The sequence below is a fragment of the Trichoplusia ni genome, chromosome 17, assembly GCF_003590095.1.
Source record: "Trichoplusia ni isolate ovarian cell line Hi5 chromosome 17, tn1, whole genome shotgun sequence".
NCBI classification, from domain to species: domain Eukaryota; kingdom Metazoa; phylum Arthropoda; class Insecta; order Lepidoptera; family Noctuidae; genus Trichoplusia; species Trichoplusia ni.
The window spans coordinates 4,408,750-4,427,448 of NC_039494.1; the positions used below are offsets into that span (position 1 = coordinate 4,408,750).

Below are 18,699 nucleotides of genomic sequence, written 5' to 3' on the forward strand. Positions count from 1 at the left end.
TCTGGTATTTTATTTAACTTATCCACATTTTTTAAGGTAAGGCATTGAACTGATTCGTATAAAAATGGTTAATTTTACTGTCTCATGGTAACAGATATATGGAATCTCAAATTACTTTGCCACTATATTTTCAGGTGTCTCATTACTTCTGTGTCGTTGATTTTCAAATCCATTGTCAGTTCTGCAAACCTCCCTCAGTACATCCTAACTTAATGCCTAATTCAGTATTAAAGTGACAAAATGTATGATATAATGCAATTGTCTTGGAAAAAATTGACGGATATTAATTTACAATACAATTAATTTTACATGGTTCATAAAAAGTGTCAAACTTATTCTTCCTTAGGATGTGGTTATGGAAAAGAGACAAACCCCAGACGCAACTGTAAGGTCATTCTCGATATCCGATGAAAACCAAAACTAAAACCGAATATAATTCTCAATGAGGGCAATTTGTGTGGAAAATCAATTTATTATCGGTATTGTCGCGTTTCCTATTTTCCGAAGGCCTATTAAGCCTATTGTTGAGCTTCCTGCGTGTCAGACAATTGGAGAATCGTGGTGTATTAGAATGAGATTGTTAATATTTTTTTTCTTGTTCTACTCTACGATATTTTTGATTTGTTTGAAAGATTCACGGTAGAGTTTTATGATTTGGGGCATACCTATATGTATGTTAATGACATAATGATGATCTGAAATAAGTGCGCTTTAGGAGGTTGTATCGGCCAAAATGGGTTTTATCGTCGTCAAATTGACTTTTTATTTAGCCGTTTACTGTCCCACTGCAGGGCAAAGGGAGGCTAAAGGAGGCTCCCTTAGGTTTTTTAACTCTGTCCGGTCTACATAAGCAATAGACCGGACAGAGTGTAAAAACCTAAAGAGAATTAATTCTCGAAAAAAAATTACATTTTGCGGGGCTTTATGTAGTAGTCATGAATATATTCGAAGAGCTGTTCTTTTCCAAGTTTGAATCGTTATTATAAATCGTTTTAAAAACCTTCGAATCATGAAAAAATCTGTCAATTAAAATTACATTTCACATCAGACCTCACACTCACCAAAACGAAAAAATTACCTAACAGAGAGACTCGATAGCAAACACTAAACACTACATATTACCTAAGAGTAAACCTAAACATTCCCAACACGGAAGTGTCTTCCGGGGCGTTTGGTTTTTGCATACTGAAGCGACTAGGAACGTGTTCGGTTCCCACGCCCGCTTGCGCAATGCAATCTTGTTTCATATTGTGTGCTGTGTGCGTTTCCAATGGAGGACGATACGTGACAGCCACAATACTGCGTCGTTTTAAGATTTCTCCCAGAGGCAAATGATGGCAGGTGAAGTATGTCTGGAAGAAGGTGGAGGAAAGAATGAGGTAGTTTTAAAAGAATAAGTCTGGAAGTTGAACGTCTCCGGATATTTTCAATAATTTTCTCTTTCTTTTTAGACTTTTGAAGTCTTTGCTCAGCATTTTGAAAACAGGATTAAGGACAAACTGGTCGGATTGAAATTGGGACGGGAGCACAACTTACGTTTGTTGAAGACCTTTGTACAATTATGTTTCAAGTATTACTACGGTATTGGTAAGTATTTAATTATTTTTAAGCTGTGGTCATTTTACCAAAAACTAACCAAATTAAATTCAAACAAAACAATGTAAACGCACACAAACAAGAGTAACAAACACAAAGATGACATTTATAATTCCACACACATCGAACTGTCTGCGATCTGAATAAATGGGGAAATCACTTTATACCATTTACAGTGAGTTTTATTAGAAGATAAAAGAAATCAGCGGTGAGATCTCGAGGTAAATAGAACGGAGGTCGCGCTACGAATACTGATCGTGATTAGGTGGATAACTCCTGTGACTCATGCGCTTTCACTACGCAACTAGCTAAAGTAATTCGTTAACTGTGTAATGTCATCATGTAATCGCTGAATCAATGGGTAAGTGTCTCGTCTTGATTTGGATGCGAAGATAAAACGTTAAGTTTATTTTGAGACAGGTTTAATTTTGATTATGTAAGCTTAGGGAATGTGTTTTTTGCTGGTAGATATTGTATCTGGCAGTAGTAGAACGGTTTTAAACGATACCTACTGTAGATTAATCTGTAGTCCCGGGGAGTTTCCCAAACATTCAAGTCACAATATGTACATGACACCCAGATTGTCAAGCATTCGTAGATCATATACCTATCGCACAAATTCTTGTTCTACGCGGGGATCGAACTCACAACAGGTCGCTCGCATTTATTTTGACAGGGTTACCTCTACCGCTGTGCATTCAAAGTTGGAACCGACACAAAGTCTTCAAAGGCATCCTTTGATGTACCGTGCTGGATGTGTTATGTTTGCTCCCCGTTAATCGTAGAAATTCCAATAGATTTGTCAGTGTTACAGTTTTTAGTACACACTTTCAAGCGTTTCTTCGTACACATTTCGCAATTATGCAAAAATGAACGTCATATTTCAACTTCTCCGAGCAGATTAGAAGCATGGTTTACCGACAAGCATCGTAAAGCGTTCAGCAAGTCACACAAGTTTAGTACTTCGTAAGTCATCTCTAGTTTACTCGCGACTTGCAACATTGTATTCTGCAACACTGAAAACACTTCCTGACAGTATTATGTTCAGTAAAGGACACTTTCTCTGTCAAACCAAATAGCAAACGCTAATAAGTTGTATCGACCAATAAATACTAAGTTAAATAAGTTTAATTAGTTTGTAAACAGTAATTATTTGTTGTTGACAAAGATTATTTAGGTGAGATAAAGTTGTAGATTTGACATGTATGTGACATGACAAAGTAATGACACTTTTTGCGATACAAATATTTATAGTGTCAAACCAATTTATGAGGTCAAAAGCATGCATCCTGGTTGGAGTAAAACACACCTAGGTAATCGGAATATAAACAGTACCAGCTCCTTATATGAGCAATGAACTTAAGTCAACAAGCGATAAGTCCAGGCAACAAGGCGGAAAATTAAAACAAAAACTGCCAAAATTTAAGACTAATTGCTAGAAATTCCCAGAACAGGGTCACGACTCACGTTATGCCAACAAAAGTGTAATAAAAGAATTCTTTTCTCATTGTTTCGTCTTCACACAAATCGAAATTATTCAAATCCATTCCAAGTTACGAAACTTTAAGCTCATAACTTCTGCTTAACTTACATCATTCGAATTTAAACCTTATTAGTAAGATTATTTACTTCAAATTATCTTAGCACATGTCACACGTGGTCACTTGATCAAATAAATTCGATCATCGCACGATTTATTGAGCTATCACCGAAACCTGTCCACTTTTCTCTCAATTATATAGCTGTCCTACTCTCACATTGCATTTTACCATATGATTGAAAGGGATATGCGATGAGGACAATAATGTCATTGGTATTGCTTTCTTTGCCTTCTAAGTAGGTTGCTTTGGTTATGTCAGGTGTAAAATTTAATAGAGTTCGGTAGGTGTGATTGAGTTTGTTTTAGTGTGTCGACAAAAAGCATTAGAAATAAGTAGGAGTAGAATTTTGGAGTTTAGTTATACACTATGTTTTCCGCTATTAATTAGAAAAGGTTAATAAAATGTAACTACATGCAGTTTGATTCAATATTCAATTCAAAACTTAATCATTTATTGTATGTTAACGAAACAAATCCCAACCCATATCACTCAAATACAGCAAGTTTTTATAAAGCGTTTACATCTAGTTTTTATAGGTAAGTCACAGATTTTACATCGTTAGACAATATCATAAAATACTGCAAAAAAACAAGCATATATAACAATATAATAAGACAATAATAAATTGTCATACCGAATTGCAAAATGATCAAGTCATTTCCTAATACCAACATCTCTATATAATTCCTATCAGTAGATTATGCGATGTTCGGCGATTAGCACACGCAGTTGCCGGCCGGCCAGCTGACAGGCTAACTACGTTTAGTACGTATCGCGACGCCAAGAGGACCGCACGCGCGTCGTCGTCTCAAAATTAAATACGTAAAGTGAACTGTGACAGTTTTGTGTTAAAAAAGAGTTTAATAATTGTGTATGGATACAAGAAGTTTATTTTCGGTGGGTAGACTGTGTTTTATTTTTTGTTCGGACAATTAAAGTTGTTTTAATACTTTTGGTTGAATTTGCATCGGTATTTTAAATGTTTTTGTTATTGTTTTTGGAGTCATAGGAATTTTATTATCTTGAATGCCTTTCAAGACTAGGTATAACTTTATATATTTTATGTCTATCCTCGTTAAAATAATTTGAAATTTAAATGCTTTGAGCATAAAAAATATTGGTATTGTGGCTAGGTTAAGATTTTACAGCATACAAAAAGCTAGCTAATTAAAAATTTACCTCAAAACTACCCAATCTCACATGACTCAAATTAAATTAAGTGCAAAGTGAAGGTAGAAAATCACGAACGTTTACAAACATTAAGATCCCATCCGAATATGAATAAGTTTGCCCTTAATCTGTTAAGTACAGATTAAGTTTCAACACTTACATACAATATGTAACAGGCAAACATTCACATTGCACTTAGAGTAAGAAAGCAAATGCCTTGACATTATAACTCGGAGGTGGTTTTGGGACTGTCGTCTTAGGTCATCGAGGTGCATTTGTTTTTTTCTAAGCAATAGTAAGAGGCTAGTTCCATTTGGTCCAGGAAAGAGAATCGTTTAAGGATTTGAGGGTGGCGTTTGCCAAACAGCGGGACAGTGTGGGATAGGTATAAAAATAGAGCAGGCACTTGAAAACTTTGTTCTAATTATCATAATACGAGCAACATGTTACTTTCTAGATTTCAGATTTTAGGTCTTATTTTAATAACGATATATTTAAGTATATTCATAAGCCTAAATCATATGAAAACGACATGCAATGATTAGTTACATACGACTTTATATTATATACAAAATGGTCGTAAACAAATACACTGAAATACTTAAAAACATCCACGACTCTGAGGTATAAGAAGAAAAAAAGCACATTAAAGTAATACATACATACTTGCATATAGATCTCTAAAACACCTGACCCAGTTAACAACCAAGATATGTTCCTCACAGAAACACGAAGAAAAAGACCCAAAAAATTTGTATAAATTTCTTAATCTACAAACAGTACACACGTTTAGCAATTCCCACGGTAATTATTTATCTATGAATCGTATTTCAGCATCCGCCTCCGAATAATTATATATTCAAATCTACGAAAATTATTCTTAGAATTGTCTTCGTTATGATATAAGTGCTGAGATTAATTGCTTGCTGTTTGTTGATAAAACTTGAGATCTGGCGCCTGTAATTTGTCTTTGGATTTACGTCACATTTATCAAAAGTTTTTGAACGCATTTTTCCTTGCATTCGGTGGTCAGGTAGCTTCTTGAACCTGTCAGACTAAACTTAACTTATTAAAGGTCAATCTTATTCTATTTAAAGTTTACACAATTTAAATAAAGGTACACTTCCAATTATATTGTTTTAAATCCCGAAAAGCATTATTATAGGACAAAATATAGGGAAATATAAAATACAAATTGAGTTTCCTAGAAAAGACATCAACGCGCGAAAGTGATCAATTGTGAGTGCAATTCCTAGTTAGGATTGGTCTAACCTAAAAGTTGTCATAAAGTGTTATGCCGTATTTGCAAATATCAAGTAGAAAACCCAATCTTTAAAAAAATCTAATCTCTCTCCATCTAAATAGATAATAGATTTAAAATCATTTTGTAGTGTCTTTTTTGCTTGCTGTAAATGTATTTTATTATGCATCTTATTAAAACATTCTCTTTATTATTTCTACTCATTAATAACAGGAAGGGAAGAGAGAACTCCTACCATTTGTCCCGGTCTGTGGGTAACAAGGATCAGTTTTGCGGGGAATCGACCTCACACATTGTCATGCATGTATTTTTATTAAGTACCTATTGCTTTATATATTAGTTTTTATAACCCGATAATTTGTTCTACACATACTTGGAATCTATGAATTAATTCATTAGATACCAGAACAGTAATTATTGGGGAAATAAATGTACATACCTACATACTTCATGGAAAAGTTGACCCGAGGCTTTTTATGTTGCGGTGATATATATTGAATTCCAATAATTTGTTGAATGGTTTTCTTGTTATCATTATTTCCTACTAAATAGCCTATTCAAAAAAAAGACATAAATATTTTAAGTGTTCAAAGAAATATATATCTTACTAGAACTGTTATCTCGTTTGTTATTATGATAACTACTCACTATTCTCATTCGTACTATTTTCATGTTCAATTCCGTCGCCAAATAACATAAAACCTTTATTTGTTTCTCGAAACAAACAGCTGCAAATTTCAACAAATAAAAAAACGGCTCTCACCACACACAAACGTTCTTTTTCAACTTATAGCCATTTTCCTTGAGCAGAGTTAAATTTCCATTATAGCTAGCTTTTCAAAAAAACATTTGAAGCGTAGACTGGTCACTAATAAAGTTTCTGCTCATGAATCCAAAATAAGGCATAAAATTTAATACAAGATAAAATAAAATAAATTTATGTCAGCTTTTACATTTACCTGCTGCAAAACCAACAATATTAAAGACTTCATAAAACAGATAATATCTTATTCAAAACCGTTGCTTGCAAACAAAATTATGGGTATTTGTATGGACAAATAACTATAATTTCCTCCTAGCTAAAACAACCAACACGATTTACAACTGAAAGAAGTTATTACCGACAGTTTACAACTCGGAATACGCTACCAAAACCGTTACCTGTCTATTACCGACTATGGCGTGGTATAGGGAAATGCCACGGGTTCGCTCGGGTCGCCACGATCTGGATCGAGTGTGAAAGGCTGATCGTGGCTTGTTACCTCGTTACTGTCAACGATAAACAAACGGTTTTGGTCTCCTGTGTGTTATCAAGATTATTGGAATGAGTTGTAGGGATAGACAAATAAGTAGAGTCCTATTATGGCTGGTGTGATGAAATTATTGGATTTTCTTGCAACAACGAGAGGACACATCACGTTTTTGGTGTTATTTTAGTGTGCTCTACAAATTAGTGTCAAAGTTTATTGATATTTTCAGTCGCAATATTAGCATGCTTTGTGCATCTGTCTACCCGTTAAACATTTTAGTATATGTTGTGTACCTACCGAACTAATTCTGTTTATTTTAAATCTAGTTTATTTCATCCGTTTAGACTTGATTGGATTTTCTTTTACTTCTAAATAGTTTTAAGACTTCATTTGATAATATGTATAGTTAGTATTTGTTTATTACGGAGGCCCAAAGTTTTCCCCAGAAAGGTTTCATAATTTGAGTTCGGCCTATAAAAGAAGAAAAAAGTGTGCAGTGCCTTGCCCATGATGGCATCCACGTTTTCTCACGATGTTTTATTTCACCGTTTGTGAATATAATCTTAGAAAACTCAAGAAAGTACAAATAACCGAAAAGTCATATTGGTACCTACCTGCACTGATCAACGAACCTGCACCTTCGTGTATACAAAGCAGCACACAGAACCGCAAGGCCACCACAACATGCATAATACAAAAGAATTTTATTATGGTCTAATCGCTGCACATTGCAGGTTATAAATCTTTAAATACTCATGAATAAAATATATCGCATTCCAAAAAGTTTCGATATCCTTATATGGTAGAGACTACTCTAGATATTGTTGAACTACATATTTCTTAAAAACAAGATGCCTGATTTGTGGTGTTTCGAAAACTCTTGATTTAAGTGAAAGGCTGTATTAACTTTTCGATGATATCAACATTCACCATCATTGTAACTTTTGAGATGATATTCTGAAGGAAAAAAAACACTCTACTTAAAACGACCAATTTTAGATTAACAAAAAACAATATTTATAATGGTACTTAATATTCATTTTTTTTATAAAGTATTTTGTAAATAACTTGACCGAAAAACATTTGAGTTACGCTTTCTGCTAGATCAGTTTTAAATTCTAATTAAAACTGTGATTTTTTAGGAGACAAAAACTATTTATGTGAAATACTTAATTAAATTATAATGATATACCACTACAGCTACCCGTACAAAATGTTACGTTTATTTATTTTATTTTACTAAATGATAAAGTATATGGTACCATATTAATTATAGCATCGTATATCGATGGGTCACTAGTTCTCATAAAGTTTTATAAACTCGTAAAACGGTTAAATATATGGAAACTACAAGCCTTTCCATATACAAGTTAATAGTTTGTAAAATTTGTAAAAATGCGGACAACATCACATACATTGTTCTGAACCCAAAGTAAGTTGCTTAAGCACTTGTGTTATGGAATTCAGTAATACAACGAAGGTACCATAAACACCCAGACCCGAGACAATGTAGAAAAGTGAGTTTTTACATTGACCCGACCGGGGATCGAACCCGGGACCTCAGAGCTAGCGACACCTTGAAACCGGTGTGTACGCCACTCGACCACGGAGGTCGTCAAAATTACATAAATACAGTATAAACAATGCTATATCATCGTTACAACTATTATCTCGTTCCAATGGTTTAGTTTTATAAGTATAGCCTGACAAACAAGTTTGGCGATAGCCTACACTTATTAAAGGCTTCACAATATACTCTATTAGTATTTCAGCCAAATTGTTTTTTTTTAGGGGTGGTAGTTCTCACTATAATTATGTCGGAATATAATAAATTGTTTGTTTGTTTGCTTATTTGGCATAAATATTTCATATTCCATGAATTAGAATTCTTCCCCTAACTGCCCCTAAGAACCTTGCTGCACCATATTCAAGAGGTGACTTAAAAACGACTGATACGTAAAATTTTGTAAAAATTAACACAGGTAACTAGCTACCTTTTCCATATTTCACCATAATAATTTGATTCATCACCATTCTCAGCCCATATTCGTCCACTGCTGGACATAGGTCTCCCAAATTGCACGCCAATAATTTGATTCGATGTTGTCAAATTCTGAACATTATCAAGTTAGGCTCAGAAGTTTTTATGTAGAATCCGTTGTATGTTTTTGTTGTTAAAAATATTGTTACTATATGCATAAAGTCCAACATTTTATCAATAGTTATTGAACACAATTTAAAACTTTCAATTCGGAATTAACAAATGCATCAAAATATTTATGTATTTATTCCTAATTGCCTCTTCAGTAAATAAATCAGTCGTCCAAGGTCTTATTCGCAAACTGAGATCGTCTATCATTTTGCGGTTTTAAACTTTGGTTTATTTCGAAACAGCTGACTGTAAAAATAAAGAATTCATCAAGGTAGGTGTGGGTAATTTATTTTCGTAAATGATTGCCTTTTTTGCTGTTTAAATAGCAATCTTTAAATTACTATTAGCGAAAATCCCGCCCATTGTACATCTGCATTAATATTATATTTTTTGATTTAAATGACTGCCAAATCAAGTATTTTTTATTTTTCATTAATATTAGTCCAGATCTTGCTTCTTTTTTTGTTTTCTGTACTAAGAGGGATGCAAAATATGGCTATGTTGGATTGTCTTCGTATAAAAAAATATTAGCATCAATTTATGAAATGGAGATCAAATCAAATTTAGCGATACTCAGATTCTAGTAATAGTTTAGTGATTCTATTTCTAGATATTAAAAAAAGGGATTTCGTACCCTATAATTCAATCATAGAAATACTAACCACCTTGCCACGACACACACCGCCACAATGTTTTCTTGCAAAAATATGAATTCTCTTAGTAAAGCTACTATTTAATATTCCAAGTAAAATCTAAACAAATTAACATAATCGTTAAACAAGCATGTGTGTGGCAACATGACGTGTTACCCGATCGCTGTGGGAAATGAGCTATTGTAAGACCTTCTTAATAATAAGTTAGTATTTACATTGTTGGGAACTATATTGTCCTGGTTAAAATAATTTTGGATCAAAGTAAAATAAAATACTAACAATATAAAATTACTCTTGGGAGGAAAACAGCCACTTTAGCCAAATGTCATGCCAAATGACATTTGATCATTTTCAGTTGTCGCCAACGATTGTAAAAATGTAATTTGTCTAGATCGGTAGAAATGCTGTATGAGCTTGTGAGTTTGTATGTTTGTTCCTCCTACACGATTAAACGGTTGGACATGGCTGGTGACATTTAAAGCTAAGTTATAGTGTACAATATTAAGTCTACATTTGACTCTACACTTGCTCATCATATCAAAGAAACAAGGAGTTTTCAAATTGATGGAGTAAAGTATAAAAAAATAATGATCACGTATAAGTCTTGATTGCCAAGATTTGTAACAACAATAATAAATTGATGTATCTCAGGAAGTTACAAAAACTTGTCTTCAGTCAATCAACTTTACCATTGGCTTGCCGTCGAGAGGTCATCAAGGTGACATATACTTTTAATTTAAGGAAGCTTAACCCTTCTTGACCTCTAAAAGTATTCTTTTGCGGAACTTTCATTATCTTGGTATTCGGAAGCAATTTTTTTTTGTGTCAATATGTAGTTACCGTAATTGTTTGTAGTTGTTTTTAATTAAGACATGTCCTTCGAGCATCGAAATTACATTGTCTTTACATCGGTTTTGGCTTGGTGTATTTTGTTTATTTAAAATGAAAACGCTCTACGTTAACTTCAGAGAGTCTAGAGAAAAACGAGTTTTCGGTAGTGAATTTAGTGTCCAAATTAGGAAACAACATATAAATTACTAGCTGTTGCCCGCGACTTCGTCCCCGTGGGTAGAAGATATAAGTTATGATTTATACCTGCCCTGATTTTTCCCATTTTCCATTGTATCTTCGCTCCTATTAGTCGTAGCGTGATGACTTATAGCCTAAAGCCTTCCTCGATTAATGTTCTATTCAACACAAAAAGATTTTTTCAATTTGGACCAGTTGCTCCTGAGATTAGCGCGTTCAAACAAACAAACAAACTCTTCAGCTTTATATATTAGTATATAGAGTATAGATCTAGATTTCAAGAGAAAAGGTTTTATACTATTTTAAGAAATTATTCCACATTTAAGTATTTCCATCTACAATAAAAACCGCTCCAAATTTATACAAAATACAAAAGTACGTATAAAAGTTGGGACTTGTAACAGGTACCTCATATTTACGTAAGTAACAGTTTCATCAGTTAGAAAACATGCTTCAAACTTGCTGATTCACCGAGCGATTTTTATCACAAATCATATTATGGTTCAAAGGTATTTCCAACAGCAGCGAAACAGTTATGTGAAACTTCGTACTTTACGTATTGTTTCACATAAACCCATATTTGTTCATCGTCATAGGAAAATCCTATTTATTCTCAAATATTATCGGGGTATTCTAATTGCGTTGAGGCTACCATGGCCAAGGAAAGGCCTTAATGTGAGTAAGTTGTGACTGTCAAGGTTAAACTATGTCGTAAAGAGGACCATGCATAAAAGAACAAATTTGGTTAGCGTTAGGTTTTGTGGTTTTAGTATTGAAACGACAACTGCTATAATAACTCGGAGAGATTCAAACACATATCCTTGAAAACTAAAATATCATCATCATCAGCCTTTAGTAGTCCACTGCTGGACATAGGTCTCCCCCAATGCCCCCTAGGAATCCCCGGGCTACTTCAGGCTACCTCTCTAAACTAAAATATGTATTGATATAAATCGAATACTTGCGTTAATTTGATATGACGGTCGTAGGAGTCTCATAGCCTTATCTTTCCCTGATTTTAATGAATCAAACTTTATCTTACTTCTGAAATATAATGTAGATCTTGCAACTTTAGATCAAGCCTTTCAATTTAAACTAGAACTCCCAAGCTCGCGGCTTATTTAGGAGCTATATTGCCTTGACTACTAGTTTCTTCTATTGTAATTCACCTCATGCGGACTAATCATGATACACTTCTATCAAGGACCTACAAGAGCCGAACATGTCCATATTACGCTATTCTACGTGATCACCATATACCATGGCATATTAGTGTAAGGGCCCACGGAGTTTGGTAATAGAAACCATGGATTCATGGACATATCCTTTGAATTTCGAATGCGAATGTCAGATCAAAGATGGAAATAGTGTTAGATAGGCCTGAATTGATGAAGTAAGGAGTGAAAAATGGGTCAAACGTAATTTTTAAAACGGTCTTAATATAACGTAAGACAGTATCACTGCGCTATGCACAGAAAAATCGTAATAAATTATGGATTCTTAAAAAAAAATCTAATGCACTTTATTTTATTTTTCAGGTTAAGTTCGTGACGTCACAATAATGACAGCAAAAATGAAACGCCTTAGTTTACACCTGAAATCATTTTTACTGGTAAGTAGGTACCTACCATTATTACTAGAAATAAGGATTATATTGTAGTAATCAAAACATTAATCATAGCATACTTAGTCATTGCTTATACTTGACTTATAACAATCTATTCATGTATTATCTATTAATGTTATGAAAACAGAACATTCTTTGAAAATGAGTTCTGCTTTTTCAATTGAATTTTCTTTTTGAGAATAGAGATTATGGTTCAATAACATAAATATTTTGATACAACTTTACAAGAAAATTGATAAAATGGTGTTGATTTAAAAATGAATAGGTATTTCTTTTGTACATGTTCCTAGTATTTTTCACATTGTTAAAAGATGTTAACAAAAATACGATTAAAGAATAGGACGACATGCCAAGTTAAATCTATTGTGATATCTAAGTTTTTAATTACCTCAAAGTAAAAAAAGTCATCGTTTGTTTCTAAACAATTCATCCATAGAGAGATATGTTTTTTTTTCATATATTATAGAATATATGTAATTAAATTATGCGTACACACACTTTTTATAAATTTGAATTGGATTAACAAGAGGTCAACGACAACATATCATAGTTATAGTTATATTGTTTTACGGATCACAATTTATATCTCGGCAAGATCAAAGTTTAAATATAAGTCAAATCCATCTTATAGGTACTTAATATACTTATGTTACGCTATCCTTGATACACAGCGGGGGTGAGACGAATTGCTGACAAAACTGTGACCAATTCGTATCACCTACTATTGTGAGATGTATGTTAGTAAATTAATTCTTGGAAAGCTCTACGTGCTTACTATAGCGTGTATAGAGGTGGCATTCTAGTCTGGTATTAATATTAGGCGTTTGTTGAATGGATTTGGATCGTTACTCAGACCAAAAATGTGAAATCTTCTACAACTTAAGGGACTGTATTTTTTTTTAACTACTCGCCCGTACTAAGGAATTTAATTCTTGTGTCGCGGGGTTTTATAAACATACAACTCACATGCACAAAGACACCCAGACTCAGAAAAAGGATTCGTGGATCATACAAATGCGGGGATCGAACCCGCGACACGACGCGCACAGTGGGTTTGGCGTGGTGACCTCAACCACGGCTATCCGTGCAGGCAATTAAATATGGGCATTGTGCAAGAAACAAAGAAACTCAGAATTCGAACTGTGTATAATACTTATACTAAAGTATTTCTTTAATTGTTTATAATTTTAAAAAGATGAAACTTTCAATGAAAATTTGGCACAATTCATTTAATTAATGTAAGAATCTCAGCATCTCTACGTGAGTATGCATTTATCCGCCTCAAGGTCTTATTCAATGATACAAATATTTACATACCGTTACAATTATTCCCAGCAATGGTATTGACAAAAATGAATTCCTCTTACAAAACCTTCATATCTTTTTACATCATGGATACTCAACCATTTACCACTCATTATAAAATTAAAACAAATACAGCAAGCACTGTATTCAAACAATATTAGTACATTTAAGGCTCGTTTAGACTAAGGGAAAAATATCGGGCGAGTTGCAATACATAGGTACATTTTAGGATTAAAGATCTAGTGGTTAGTAATCGCGATTGCTGTACCGGAGGTCATGGGTTCGATTCCCATTATGGACAAATATTTTTTTTGTGATGAGTACGATCATTACCTTTTTGTTTTTTTGAATATTTAATTATGTGATTAATTGTCTAGTGCTCATAATAAAGATTTGCTAATTTGAGGCTTGACGCAATTATGTGAAAGTTCTTGAATTATAATATTATAAACAATACGGATCTACATGTATTTGCTGCGCGCGACAGTAGGGAGTATGTTTTGATCTAATTAAAAGCTTTACATGTAGATATAGAATGCAATCAAAGTATTCAGTATTGAGTACTGAACCGCAGCAAGCAGAAGTATCATCATTATTGATCGCCACTCGCCCGATATTTGTCGCCTCATCTAAACGAGCCTTAATAGTCAACACTAGACGCCTGGTCTTTCGCCGGCGCGCAATGAGTTGCGTCAGGTGCACTTGACACAGTGTGTGACGGTTAACACATATTGTATGTATTGTAATAGCGCATCGCGTTTACAGGGTTAGAAATGAGGCTGTTTGGCTGAACACTTCAATTTTTTTTTGTCACTTATTCTACGTATATCTTTATGCCTTTAAATGCTGTGGGGTCTGTTGTTATATGAAGTAAGACAAGTCTAAAAAAGATCTTTCTGCCAGGGTCAATAATAGAAACTCTCAATTGTATGATTTTATTTTTCATTGTTTATGTGACTCAAACTAGTCATTTTGATGTGTTTTTAGAAGTGATTTAAAAAAGTGAAAATTTAGATTTTGATATTTTAAGATGGTTTTCTACTTACAGAAAATATAACATATAACTTCAAAATTGTTTAATAGTGTTATAATAGTTAATAATATAGAAAACAAAAGTAACAAACGTGTGATTCATCAATACCCACTCATTAAGCACGTATCAATCACAACCTCCATTCCGCACTAATATCTTAATCAGTATGCAACAACATCGATTAGAGCCTTTTCCGCATCGAATAGCATTCGATTTTAAATCGATAGCGCGTGCGGCGCCTCTGCGCTTGCGCAAGCCCCACCCACGGCGACCCGGACATCCCCTCTCACACATACTGACCAGAATCTCTAAAGACTTGTATTTGCAGAAGCGAGACGACACTACCCTGTATAGCGCGCTATCTCGTTTCTGCATCTTATTTGAGGAGGTGATGGAAGTCTCCGGCGAATATTTGTCCGGAAGTAGAAACATATGAACTTGATATTTTCGCCCACAACAATCTATGCTAAAACATTTCGTTGCAAATATGACCTTATTTTGTTCGTCTAAACTTTTGTCTTTTTTTGGCTAATTTGTGGCTAATTTATGTCGATCGAAGGTTGATGAACTTTATTCAGGCAGGTCGTTTAAGTCTGTTAGTTTGAGATTCCATTGTGTGATTTAATTTATTGTCATATAAAGTATCAAGTTTTTTTGAGGTTACGAATCCTTTTAAATGTCATTAATATTATTTGATAGACCACCTTTTCTTTCTATATTTTTACGCGTGTTGTTTTTTTGTTCTTATGTACTTTATACGGACTTATTGCCGAAAACCACTTGAGTGCATCACATTTGTCTCGTATTTGAAACCACGCGAAAGCCATGAACTACCGCGATCCCTGGCAGGGACGCTACTAAGTACTAGATAGCCGCAACATTACAGTAGTTAAGTTAGGTTTAAGAATGTTTAATAAAAATAAAAATAAAAACAATTCTTAAAAGACAAACTGGTATGAAGAAGAAAATAAAAAAAGTATATTTGCATTATGTAGTGAGTAAAGGCAAGGCAGGATAGGGAATGTCCAATGCCTTGCATATGTCTTTTTCATAGCAATGATATTTTCTCATCGTCCACATGAATCATGAAGTTTAAAAGTTTAGTTTTTAAAGCGATAAAATATATTAATTATTTATCGAGATACCGTTTCCTTAACATTTATATGCCACACCTGTTTCAACCCATAAAAAACCTGACCTATTTAGTTGCTATGCCAAAACTTACTTCTACCTATTTTATTGTGATATGCGAATATGTAAATGTTACTCCTCGAGTTTAATCTGGTTTTTTAATTGGTATTACGTTTATCAAAAACGTGTTTCGGAAGGCACGTTATATTGTGGGTCCCGGCTGTTATTCATACATCTTTGACAGTCGTTACAGGTAGTTAGAAGCTTGAAAATCTGACAACATATCTAACTAAAGGGTATCGTGTTGCCCAGGCAACTGAGTTGAGGAGGTCCAAAAGGCATTTATGGTGGGCCAATAGACAGACTTTGTTAGTGGCTATGTTTACACGTTTTATATTCACAAGGAAAACAATCGGCTTGGTTGAAATTATGAACAAAAAAGGAATTTCTTCATAAGTCGATGTTTTCTAATGTCATGATTCATGAAGACTGCATTCTTTGTATAACAATACAAGATTTCAAAAATGTTATAATATTTATATTAATTATGACAATTTAGTTGGCAACTTCTCTATTAAATTATAATAATGGAATATGTTGACCTTGTTCTGAGATAAAGAATCTAGTAGTCTAGTTTTTAACAGTGAAACTTCTGTCTAGTAGAAATTCAATAAGTATAAAAGATCATATTATTAAAAGCTTCTTAATTTCCGCAAAAAAGGCCAAAAAATGTTCGTCCAATATCTATCTGTTTTTTGGCGTTTGTATAAATTTCTCGAATATATATTAACGCGAAAGGGTAGGCCTATGCCCAGCAGTGGAAGGACAAAGACTGTGTATAATGATGATGATGAATATTTGTGAGGCAGTACACAACTTAGTAATTAAATTCTCTAGTTTAGGGGTGGCTTTTAATATTTAAAAGTCATCTAGTCATAATCAACCAAATAAAAGTAGAGAAATCCAGTTTTAACCTAGACAATACCGCCTAACCGCCATCAACTAAGAAAATTGAATGTCATCGTTTAGCGCAATCATTAATATATCTAAACAAACACCTTATGTAATGTTAATGCTATTACAAAGGTCTTTAGAAATTGTCCCGAGCAGCCAGTCGCCTTGAGAAAACAGAAGTACTGTTGCTAAATGTTTACTTACTTGGACTTCAGTTGCTTCAGCGGTTAAAGTTGTTTCAACATGGCTCTTCACATTATTGTTAATGTAAGTCTGTGTAAGCTCATCTAAACTACTACAACCTCCTTAAGACTACTTAAAAACTGTGTAAGCGAGACATTGATTCACTGCATGTAGAGTGTTGTCTCGCTTGCACTATTGCAATAGTCTTGTTTAAAAAAGTGGTTGTAGACGTCTCTAAATTAGGTTTAGATATAATGAAGCCAGAGGTTGAACGTGATGATCTTTGAAAACAATTGTTTGATTTTAAAAAAATCTTTCAAAATTTATTTTGATCTTCATTAATGGTCTACTCTCTAGGGTAATCAACCCTAGAGAGTAGATCATTGTTTACCACAGAAGATGGTGTTTATTGCGTATACGCAAGCAAGCTGATCGTTTTTAGAGTTCTCTTTCAGTTTGATTGATATTGATGAAATTTTTATTTTAATGTCAATCAAATTATTAACTGATGTAACGGTTTACTCACGCGTATTTATCGGGGTAGCCCGACTAGTTTCGGACCCAACCGGAGTCCTTAATCATGAGCAGACGCGGCGGGATCGCGAGTCGACTCGCGAGTTCGACTCGCGATCCCGAAACTAGTCGGGCTACCCCGATAAATACGCGTGAGTTAACCGTTACATCATTTAATAATGAATAATTCTCACGACAGTTACTATCAAAATATAGTCAATCAAATTGTCTGAAATAAATAATAAGTGGTAATAAATAATAAAAATTTCCTTTATTACACTAAGCCTAACAATATCAGTATAACAATTCGTCAATATTACTCACTTAATTCTCCATAAAAAATATTCATCAATAAATTGTAAAAAAATCCAACATTTTGTCGCATTATTCGGCAGACTGATTGATTGAAATGTTAATAGTTAATGCGATGCGGCGCCGAGCGGTTTGCACACTTGGACACAGGGTTATCAAAGTTATGCCTGTTTGTATTAACCGTTCAAATTAACCGCAACTTTTATTTGTAAGCTATGAAGTGCCGTTAACTTAAGGTCTCAGTTATTTACTTATTATAAAATATTTAAAGTTTATATTTGGATTCTAAGTGATGTTTGAATAGTAATTTCGTTTATTTGAACAGATGATTAGCAAAAATAGTTATAGCTTTATATTATTAACACTTAAAAGCTTTCTTTTATTTATTCCATAAAATGTGTTTGATCGGCCACCGTATAATTTGAAATTAATACCCCTTCTATTTGTGAAATGTAACAAAAATAAAAATGACCAATTTAAAAAAAAAGTAATATGTCCCATACAAAAAAGGGGTTGATTTTTTTTCTTTATATTTCTTTCTTTCAAGAAATGGATCTCACGAAAAACCTGAAATATTCTATAAATATAAAACCTATGAAAATAGTAAATATTTTCTAAACGTGTGACAACCCTGCAATCAATCCTTATTCTGTCAAAAAAGAAATAAATGTGATTTCATAATTCCTAATAGTGATGTAACTATGAATCCTCAATTCTCTTGTAATGCTAAATGCATTTTTGCGAATGATTTATCAAGTCTATTTAATCCATATAAATGGTAAATACCAAATATTTTCTTGACACTTGGACATGTATTTGCATGTTTTACATTAGTCATATACCAACAGTAGGCTAACATGGGTATTATGGTAATTACGCTGACTAGGTCAATTTTAGGATTTTTATTTTTAGTTGCACGTGTCAAAAAT

The 18,699-nt window shown here is 33.5% G+C and overlaps 1 protein-coding gene across 2 annotated transcripts in view; it reads left to right on the forward strand.

Moving 5' to 3' along the window:
* Positions 1 to 3,903: 3,903 nt before the first annotated feature.
* Positions 3,904 to 18,699, forward strand: part of LOC113502460 (protein spaetzle 5) — a 32,588-nt gene continuing 17,792 nt past the window's right edge. The window contains exons 1-2 of one of the 2 annotated variants that reach the window (XM_026884033.1): positions 3,904 to 4,094; positions 12,251 to 12,324. In XM_026884033.1, the coding sequence (XP_026739834.1) occupies positions 12,274 to 12,324 (51 nt within the window). In that variant the 5' untranslated portion in view covers positions 3,904 to 4,094; positions 12,251 to 12,273. The remainder of the gene's footprint in view (positions 4,095 to 12,250; positions 12,325 to 18,699) is intronic. The other variant, XM_026884032.1, reaches the window with a different exon arrangement.